Source organism: Sceloporus occidentalis, unplaced genomic scaffold, assembly GCF_023333645.1.
Source record: "Sceloporus occidentalis isolate IW3139 unplaced genomic scaffold, rSceOcc1.0.p SCAF_76, whole genome shotgun sequence".
Taxonomy (NCBI): Eukaryota; Metazoa; Chordata; class Lepidosauria; order Squamata; family Phrynosomatidae; genus Sceloporus; species Sceloporus occidentalis.
In genome coordinates, this window is record NW_028317056.1 from 5,041,691 (window position 1) to 5,052,815 (window position 11,125).

The following is an 11,125-nucleotide window of genomic DNA, read 5'->3' on the forward strand; positions in this document are numbered from 1 at the left end:
AACCTCACCGCGAGGTCTACCTCAATCAGATATACAGAAGGAACCAGCCACACATTATGGTAGGAAGGTGACGGGGAAGCTTATCGCTGACGCAACAAATGTTACAAGGGGGCTCGAAAGGTCGATACAAAGTTCCTAAAGTTATTTTATTATTGTAGCAATGGTACCCACTGTTGGCCTGATGTATAATGTTGACATTCTATGGTATCTATGCTGGCACTTTCTATACCATTCTACGCGTTATAATATACAGAGACAGCTCTTTATATATTGAACGCTTTAAATGCTTGAGGCTCGGCCGATACTTGGCAACGTCAAAAGTGAAAATTGACTGCAAAAGTGGTTTAACGTCTTAATTTTGGATTCTGCAGATTCGTTGTTTTTTCTCCTGTAAGTTGTTAATGTTTAAATTTGGACACTCCTTTAAAATGTTATTATACCGCCTCACTGCCATCTTGGCAAAGGAACCCGCTCTGGGGGAATCAGTTTGCTTGGCATAGTGGTAAAGCCCAATAAAAGCACCTTATTTACAACCTGAACCATATATAATCCATCATGCAGAAGGTGGCTTATTAATAAAACACCGGAGCCACAACACTGATAGAGACACCATTCAGACGTGCGGACGCAGACAGACAGAACACAAGGAATCAGATAGAAATATAATAAAATATTATATTTTATTATATTTATAGATAATAAAATATTAATTTCAGCTGTTAATGAAGGGACGGGGGAAAATATTGACTGTAATAAATATTATTATCTATACAATTATTTTAACTTAATTTTGAAGTGAAGCTATAACATTTAAGGTTACCCCTGTGGTCCACGCATTTTGTTATTGTCCTGTATTGAGTTGAAGGTTAAAAGAGAACTTCAACCTGATTTTCACATTTAATGCGTTTTACATGGACTTTTATTGAAGGAAATTGACAATTTAGTCATTTAGCTCTAACTCCTCCCCCAGGGACATCTATGGAAAGCAGGGAGCATACTTGAGTATGCTTCATGCACATGTTCAATAGAACTCCCTTTTTTAGTCAACGGGAGCTGAATTCCCATTAAGATAAATGGGGGTAGCAGCAGCCAATCACATGTATGCTATCTGGACGCTGATGTTTTTCGGCATAGTGTGATTGGCTGCTGCTTCAGGGACTTCCACCTGAGTGCAACTGAGCATGTGCAAGAAGTCTCCATGCTTTCTGGTTTCAGTAGAGACAGCCGGGGAAGGAGGAAAAAGACAGAAGTCTGACTTTCTTACTCCACTTACTAAGCAATGGACACCAACATGCATTAAAAAATAAAATGGAATTCTGGGGACCAGACTGTTCCGTTAATCGAGTTCTAAAAGATTCTACGTTGAAAGTACAGCCTTGTCTTTTGGATCCAGGTTCTTTTTGTGGTTCTACTGGTGAAGGGGACTCAACCATTAACTCATAAACCAGAAACACATCCCCAGGCCATGTACCAGGTTTGGGTAAGATGTGTCTGTCCACCTCTATGGCCGGCTGAGCGTGATGGAAATATTATATATATATATTATAACTAACAGCTGACGGCCCCCAGGTGACCAACCCCTGCCTTGGTTTGTAGCTATCTCTATGAATGTAGGGACTATTACCTTTTCCTCCAGGACTGGCGGTGGCTGGTTGTTACAAATTACAGACAAGACACCCAAAAACACAGCGGTAACGGCACAAGAAGCGAGACAAAAAAAACAAAACAGCGGTTAGATGCAGATGCAGTTCATGCATACAGATGTGCGATGCAACGAGCGTGCGCAATAACCGCGTGAAAATTCTTGGTTCGCATGCATGGGCGCCTGCAGTGTTCACATCCGCAGCAAAATATTTGTTTATTTACTTTTAAATAATTTTCTCGGCAATTAGAAATATTCGGCATCAACTCGACTTGAGTTAAAGTAGAGCTTCATGGGTTTTTTTTGTTTTTTTTTACATAAAAATAATATTTTTTGTTTATGGGCAGTTTATTTATGATTGCAAGCTTTTGGTCATTTCCCAAACATTAAGAACTAAGAGTATTTGGACAACCATTGCCTGGAAGGATAATAGGAATTGTAGTCCACGGCGACTGGAGAGCCAGTTTTCACCTCTCTTCTGGATATCCCTAAACATCCCTAATTTAAATTTTTATTCTCCATTAATCTTAAATTATCTTAAATTATTCAACATAACCTTAGGAACCCACCTTCTGCCAGTGACGCCGCCATCTGATTGGCTGTTTCCTGCCACCTGCTGCAATTTGGAGCGTTCGATGTGTTCCACGTACGTTTGGATCATCTGTGAGGCCAATGAGATAACTTCAGAATTTTTGATGAAAATAATTATAAACTCTGGAACTTGGATCACAAAAAAACAACCCTTTGCTGCCTCATTAGGTTGGGGGGGGTTGGTTTTTTTGCATGTAAAAAAAAGACTTTACAGTCTTTAAAGGGCCTGTCCCACCTACTCTGCTGAAAGTAACAGTTTTATCATTAAAACTAACATTAGAAACATTGTTCCGAGTACTGTTCAATGCATAAATAATTATTTCATCACGCTGAATGTCGCCTTATTCTTAATTTTTCTGAGGAGCGTTTAATAGTCATGTGACCAAAAAAACAGGAGCTGATTGGTTGGTGCCATCAAATCTGTCAAAAAAAAAATCCTAAAAATTTGTGGTTTTTTTACATATTTAATAAGAAAGAATAAATGAGAGATCGATATGGTGTGTTTGCTTAACATAATAGCGAGCGTGATAAATTTGTGGAACAGCACCTTCAACTGTGACAGAGGACACATATAAGCTCTATATATGAAGGGTATAACTGATGGCGCTATATAAAACAATAAATAATAATAATAATATTTAAACCAGGACCAGGTGCTGACCATCTACCACTTAGCTTCCCCAAAGGAGTAAAGCAAGAAGCACCTCTGTATGCCGCTGATGCAAAGCGTTGTATTCTTTCTTCATTTCCGCCTCTCGCTCTTCCAGCCTGGAAACTGAGTCAGAAAGAGTCCTCTATAATATTTCAGGGATATTCCATTCGTTTTCACAGGACCTGCTGCATCCTAACGAACGTCGCGTTTCGTGTAGTACCAAGTAAAATGCCCAGAGCTACACATTATCAACAAGCCTACAAAAGCCCCAGCACCCCAACCCAGCTCTGTTATACCGACGATAAGTCTAGCTCGCCCTAATAACATTACCCCAAGCCCAGCTCTATAAAACCTCAAACTTTCCCAAGTCTAGCACGCAATGCTAAGATACCCGAACCTAGCTCCACAAGTCCTGACGCCATGCCATCACACTACAGCCAACATCCTATGAGATGCCCACAGGTCCCATGATGATTATGCCCTGTGCCACAAAATGCCACGAAGCCCACGTCAAATTCCCCATACATCAAATTCTCTCTACATAATGCCAGCATACAACAGAATGCGTTTCCATGCCAACCGCGTTACACTAAAGCTGACACTTATTTATCTAAAAGAAGAGAACGCAGAGCCTTCCTTCCACTTTTTTGGGCCCCTATGCCCCGTTCCACGCACTTTGGTCAGCGTAATTTTTGGTCTTCAGCTCCAGCTGCCGGGACTGAAATTCCAGACTTTCCACCTGATACTGAAGATCCTTCTTGTCTTGTTCAAGCGAATCTTCAAACTCAATGAATTTCTGCAAGAAAGTGTAAATACATGAATTTCCGTGTGATCGGTGGATCCTAAACGATTCTTTTTATTGATGTTTGGACGCTGTTACTGATAATGATATGTATTCTTCACTTCTGACGTACCCGAGAGATGAGAGAGAATGAAGCCACCAATTTGTGAAACATAAATGGTGGAATATTGGTTTAAAATTACATTTTAGTGCCAAAATACCATCTGTAGATCTGCAGAAATAAAAGTGTAACATTTACTGAAAATAACATAAATATTGGGGCATATGTGTGCGTATGAGGAGACCTGGAATAGAGTGGGGTTTACGCTTAAACATATTTTCCTCCCTGAGCATAAAACCCAGCGCTGTATACAGTAATTAGCCCCCCCAGCACTGTATACAGTAATAATACCCCCCAGCGCTGTATTCAGTAATATAACCCCAGCGCTGTATACAGTAATAACCTCCAGCGCTGTATACAGTAATATAACCCCCAGCGCTGTATACAGTAATATAACCCCCAGCGCTGTATACAGTAATATAACCCCCAGCACTGTATACAGTAATATAACCCCCAGCGCTGTATACAGTAATATAACCCCCAGCGCTGTATACAGTAATATAACCCCCCAGCACTGTATACAGTAATATAACCCCCAGCGCTGTATACAGTAATATAACCCCCAGCGCTGTATACAGTAATATAACCCCCAGCGCTGTATACAGTAATATAACCCCAGCGCTGTATACAGTAATATACCTCCAGCACTGTATACAGTAATATAACCCCCAGCGCTGTATTCAGTAATGTAACCCCAGCGCTGTATACAGTAATAACCCCCCCAGCGCTGTATTCAGTAATATAACCCCAGCGCTGTATACAGTAATATAACCCCAGCGCTGTATACAGTAATATAACCCCAGCGCTGTATACAGTAATATAACCCCCCAGCACTGTATACAGTAATATAACCCCCAGCGCTGTATTCAGTAATGTAACCCCAGCGCTGTATACAGTAATATACCTCCAGCGCTGTATACAGTAATATAACCCCCCAGCGCTGTATACAGTAATATAACCCCCAGCGCTGTATACAGTAATATAACCCCAGCGCTGTATACAGTAATATACCTCCAGCACTGTATACAGTAATATAACCCCCAGCGCTGTATTCAGTAATGTAACCCCAGCGCTGTATACAGTAATAACCCCCCCAGCGCTGTATTCAGTAATATAACCCCCAGCGCTGTATACAGTAATATAACCCCAGCGCTGTATACAGTAATATAACCCCAGCGCTGTATACAGTAATATAACCCCCCAGCACTGTATACAGTAATATAACCCCCAGCGCTGTATTCAGTAATGTAACCCCAGCGCTGTATACAGTAATATACCTCCAGCGCTGTATACAGTAATATAACCCCCCAGCGCTGTATACAGTAATATAACCCCCAGCGCTGTATACAGTAATATAACCCCCCAGCGCTGTATACAGTAATATAACCCCAGCGCTGTATACAGTAATATACCTCCAGCGCTGTATACAGTAATATAACCCCCCAGCGCTGTATACAGTAATATAACCCCCAGCGCTGTATACAGTAATATAACCCCCCAGCGCTGTATATTTTGTTCCAATAAACTCCCTTTATCTGCAGACCTGGCAGCCACCATTGTTGTCAGTCATGTGATATTTTGGGTGACTTTTCTGGCTCAAACACCACACTGAGCTGATGCTTTATGGAAATGCTAATGAAGTCCATCCCTCATTCATTCATTCATTAAGTCAGAGTGTCTGGCTGGTTGATTAATACTGAGCAATTCTATTGTCTCCCACAGGCAGTATGATAAGAAGTCGGGGTGTTTAGTAGATCGAGGCTCAGATAACAGAGCAGCTGCATATACAAACGGCTGATATGCAGCTGCCTGGAAATATTATATCATGCAAAAACTAGAATTTTTAGAAAAAAAGAAAGAAAACAGACAATTATTTTTTTAAACAAATTTGTAATTAGAAAACCCCAAAAAACAGTGGGAGATCCCCTTTAAGCCTCTGCCCCAAACACCTATCACTGCAATTTATTTGACATATACCCTTTCACGATTCTTGTCTCCCGATACTCTAGCGGATACGAATTAGCGCTGCGTCTCCCGCGGCGACGGAGATCAAGTTAATTCTAGTAATCTTCTGTTCTGGCAGACAGAGAATGAGCTCATGTAAGCCGCAGTCATCATGACCGTTAGAAATCAATCAAACCCGGATTCCCCAGAATTTTCATAAAACTATTTTCACATCCCATGACTTAGCAGACCGGCCACCTTCTATACTCCATTTTTTTTTTATTTGCATGGATTGGACCACCAACAGTCCTGGTTCCACCAGCCCGAGACCGGTGGTGGTCCATGAGGACTCGTTCGAGAGTCACTGTTCTTTAGCCGTTGTTCATTACACCGGGCAGGGATAGTGGGAGCATTGCGTCTCAATCCCTAGAGTTTGGGATAAAACCTAGAAAGTGCTGATCAGGGTAATATGAAGCGACTGCGATAAATAATTAACTGGAACGCGAGTTCCTTCAACAGCTGCCTTCAAGCCCACGATTTTGAGACACTACATGGTCAGGTCTAAGAAAAAGGCTTGCGTCTTTATTACGGCTGGGAGTAATGGGAGTCGGGAGCACTCGAGTCCTTCTCGCTGCAGGACAGAGGAGGGATGATTTTTACAGCTAATGGATTCCCTGAGAGCAAACAGGCCAAGACTAATGAATTATCCTGCCTTTGTCTCCCGTTTGTCCTCCCCGCACGCCGCCCATCCCTCTGCTTATTAGATCACTGATCTTATAATGTGATGCAACCTACTGCCTCTCCAACCCTGCACTATCCAGCTGTATAAACCATTACCACCTCTGACGGGAGGCTAATCCATGAACATAGACCACATTCTCTGGTATGTTCCCACCATGTATGTTAATCTCAGTTTAGGGGCATTCAGGAGCAACAAGATTCTCAAATAGTGAGTAAGTATCCCTCAGAGGAAGGGTGCTTTCACCGTGTTCAACCCCTGGTACCCAAGGATTATATGCAGGGCCGGCCCAAGGCAAAATGCCGCCTGTGGCGAGTTTTAAAATGCCGCCCCCCCCCCCTTATCTACCCTTCCTCTCCCTCCGTCCCTGCCGCCCCCCCCCTTATCTACCCTTCCTCCGTCCCTGCCGCCCCCCCTTGTACTTACCTTTCAGCAGTCCTGCGGCGAGTCTCCCTGATCGGTCTCGGTGCCGGCTATGAGGAAATCTTCCGGCACTCAGCATTACAAGCCGGCACCGAGACCGAACAGGGAGACTCGCCGCAGAGGAGGGAGAGAGGGGCGCCGAGCGGGTACTGACAGCTTGGTAAGCGAAAACCACTCGGCGCCCCTTTCTCTCTTTTTCGCTTAAAAAAAAAAAAAAAAAAAAAAAAAAGGGCTTGGGGCGGCAAAGTGCCGGCCCTTCAAAAGTGCCGCCTGGAGCGGTTGCCCCACTCGGCTCCATTGTCGGGCCGGCCCTGATTATATGGCCCTGTCTTTCATTTCTCAACTACAAGATCCAGGATTCACATTTGAAGCTGGAAAGGATGAAACCAGGAACGGCGAACCAAAAAGTACTCATGAATGGTCTGTTGTCTACATAGAGCACCCTGTATGTTACCAGAAGCAACTAGACTCATCATAAATAAAATATACCCGTTAGACAAGGCTTTTATTTCTTCCAGTTACCCAGAGTTCTGTCTACGGTGAGTCCCACAGGAATCTAATTCCAGAAAATCAGACTGACCTTTGGCCATTTTAACCAAAACCCAACTTCTGATCATAACGATTAGATCAGAAGTAAAGAAGGACTAAGATGGACCTAGGTTGGGTTCTCAGCTCACTCTTTGAGATTATGTGGAATTTTGAGGAGGTTTCTGCATTCGTCCTTCAAACGGTTCTTAAATATTAGTGGTTTCTTCGGTGTGCCCAAGCAACTCTTGGGTCAATATGAGGAGGTCCTTGAGCAGGCCTCCTAAAATAAATAGACGCTATTTATTTTTAAGTATTATGTCAGTGGCAGGGCATTCGCCCATGACATGTACGCCAAAGGAACCGCATATCTACGAGAACAGAAGAAGGGAGAAGCCTTGCAGAGGTCCGCATTTCCCAGGTCATTTGTACAGAGTGACATCTTTTGGTGGGTTCAAAGGCTGATGTTTTTGGTTAGGTGCACCAGGAATTGATATCAAGCCCAGGCTTTGTCATACCCCCCCAAAAAACACAGGTTTTTATTTGAGGATATTCCCCCTAAATATGCAAATATCACACATATTGAAAACGATGAAGACCAAGGACACTCGACGTTCCATAAATCTAATTCAACGTACATTTTTGTTGTATGATTTCCATGCCACGATCTCCAGTGTGAGGCTATACAACAGAATTTCACTTTCCCCAAAGGAAATCGTAGCAAGGTCTCTGTGGACCTCATAACCTTCGCCCATTACCGTGAAACATAACCACGCGATCATTCATACTAACTATTCCCTCCCTACCGTGATCTGAAAAGGCAAGTGGCGCATGCTGATTTCCATTGCTTTGAGAAACTCCTTGCTTCCCGTAGGATTCATTTTTCATCGTGGCTTACGGCAAAAAAACCCCGTAAATTATTAATGACGTCCAAATTTACGGGAAATTCACCTTTACACAGGTGTCAAAAATAACCTGCTTTTGATGATTCATTAAAAAATAGCAATTTATAAAGAAGAATGGAGCTAACATTGCGTCTGTACAGAAGACGTTCTGAATAGTTCCACTTATGTCCTACTCTATGGTAGATGGGCAACTTTAAAAAAAAAAAAATACAAACCCCCCCCCCCAGATCTCTATTTTTAGAGATTTACGGCGGTCCCAGACTGATGCATTAACATAGTTGATTTTTTTTTTATTATTTCAAATGAGCTAAACTAACATATTCTAATCCAAAACCCAGAATTTAATAAATGTGACTTAGAAAAAGTCTGATTGAAATCCTAATTATTCACAATTTTATCTATCAATTCGGACTATAAAGACCAACTAAATACAAAAACCCAATAGAGTGTAAGCTCAGTTTCTGCTCCGGTAACGTATCCGCCGAGAATATTCCTGGAAATACAGTCACATGACATCTGTGTCTTAAATTTAATTTCTTTCTTACATATTAATCATAAAAATAGCCCGGAAATTGGGCCTCGACGTTACTTGTTTAAAGGTTCTGCTTCACCTGTTCTTCCTAATTTGGTAATTCCCAGAATTGTGTCACGTGACACAAAGCCCGGCACCGATAGGCTGTTGCCATTAAAACTGGAAAAGTTTCCTAAAAGTTTTTATGTTGTTTTCTTTTTCGTTATTAAACCTTCACAGGGTTTTATTTGCAAAGATCAATTATGGTTTAAAGAGCTACATAAGGAACATTCAGCAGAAACATTCCATCGGTTTCCATGGCGATTGCTCCGTATTTATTACTTTGCCCTAGAATGGCTCTTTTTTTATAGTCTTTTAACCACAAACCTGTTGATACAGAACATGATGACGACGACGTTGAAGAATTCATTAGCAAAGTTCTAGTTTGAAATGTTTCTGCCACAAAGCGTGGATTTTTGCCTTTTTTGCCACAGAAATGTATTTTTCCATTTTTTTTTCTATATATTTTATTTCTGACTTTCACAATTCCCCGGTTCATCAAACATGGCTTTTAACGCGGCATTTTAGTCGATACCAAACATCACTGTTCGTTGGTCGGTGAAATTCTCTTTGATTTGCTACTTTCACAAATGCATTATTGATTTTATATTTATTTTTTTCAACCAAAAAAACCCCCAATATCACGGAACTAGACGTTAAAACCAGGAGCCAATTCTGCTGCAGTTTTACTTTCTGAGGTGAATTTGAGTCGAATTCTACTAATTCCTGTCAAGTCCAAACGACACCAATACCCCAAAAGACCTTATTCTATTCATCTCAATTTCATGACTCCTCGTTAATATTTAGATGCTTTTTGCTAACGAACCGTTTAACTTCAAACTGTTTATTCCAATTCAGCGCCCGGAATTCTTTAGGTTATAGTAATTGTTCACATTTCAGGGGCTTTCTGTGCTTGAAAATGGTCCGTTTTGGTTATAAATGTATTATTATATCACTCTTGAATAGTAACAAAGTACTCATTAGAAGCTCCCATGAGATCGGAATATCTTTTAAGTGGACGTTAAAGACATTCCTCCTACTAAAGCAATATTTTGTGCACTGACCCACGTAGCAAATCAATCAATCATGTATTTGTGTAGGAACAGTGAATGGGGGTCCAGAATCCCAGCGTGTCCTCGTAGACACCTTAGAGCTACACAATGTCTTCATGGATGGTCCACCATTTAATTTGCCGGCAGGTCGGCCCCATTCGGCTCGTCTAGTCTGCTCATTCTTCCTGCGATTAAGACTCAGACCTTAATCAGTCGTTGGTCTCGTCTTAGATTCAGGAGCCGTATGCCTATCCCATGCATGTTTAATACGCTCACTGTATTACCCTCTACCACTTCTGCTGGGAGGCTGTTCTACTTATCTACCACCGTATCAGTAAAGGAAAACTTCCTTACGTTACCTTTGGGTTATCACTTTCTCCTCCTTCAAAATAAACCTTCCTCCTTTCATTCATTAAATCAAATGTCAACATAGCATACAGATCCCTTCCATTACTTTCCATAGGCATGTGAAGAATACCCTACATAGTTCATCAACTCAAGTGCCAGTCTGTGGCCCATTCATTCATCAACCTATACATCATAAATTCTGGATTTTTCCTGAAGAACATATGGTGTAAGCAGACTTTTACAAATCTCGGCTGTAGGTTGTGAATGACATAGGAGACCCATCAAGCTCCATCTACGGTTACAATGTTGAGGTCACCATTGACCATCAACAATTCCTTTCCAAGACACCTACCTCCTCTGCCTGCTTCCTGAGGGCTTTTTCCCGTTCATACTGAGTCAGCAACTGTTCGTTATCCTCCTTCAGAAGCTCCAGCTCCACTTCATGCTCCTGGTTCTCCGTCAACACGGCATCGAGGTTTTCCAGAACGTTGACCACCAGCGGCATGAGTTCTTTTACCACCTCCTCGTCGTAACATCGTATCAGACGCTCAAACTCCCGGTAGATGCTGTTTGCCAGTCCAGAAACCCTCTCCGACATAACAGACCCGGAGCAATAGTCATCTTGGTAGACCACCCCATCGTCAATCTGTATCTCCATCATCTTGGCTGCTGGCAATTTACCCCAGATGAGCCGGGGTGAAAATACAGGTAGAGAGAGAGATTAGGGGATGTTGCCCCTTTCAGTTGCCTTTCAGGGAACAAATAAAAAAACAATTCTTAGACAAAATATCAGAACAATGCACCTCATGCCAACCAAATGATTGCAACATC

At 42.0% G+C, this 11,125-nt stretch overlaps 1 protein-coding gene across 4 annotated transcripts in view; it reads right to left on the reverse strand.

Annotated features, from left to right (window-relative positions):
- Window positions 1-10,955, reverse strand: part of MAPK8IP3 (mitogen-activated protein kinase 8 interacting protein 3) — a 27,787-nt gene extending 16,832 nt beyond the window's left edge. For 2 of the 4 annotated variants that reach the window (XM_089494897.1, XM_089494896.1), the window contains exons 1-4: window positions 10,647-10,955; window positions 3,561-3,681; window positions 2,938-3,008; window positions 2,208-2,303 (exon numbers count right to left, since the gene is read on the reverse strand). In XM_089494897.1, coding sequence (XP_089351023.1) covers window positions 2,208-2,303; window positions 2,938-3,008; window positions 3,561-3,681; window positions 10,647-10,955 — 597 coding nt within the window. Of the gene's footprint in view, window positions 1-1,624; window positions 1,649-2,207; window positions 2,304-2,937; window positions 3,009-3,560; window positions 3,682-10,646 lie in introns of all 4 variants that reach the window. The other 2 variants (XM_089494893.1, XM_089494894.1) reach the window with 2 other exon arrangements.
- Between the last annotated feature and the right edge of the window lie 170 nt (window positions 10,956-11,125).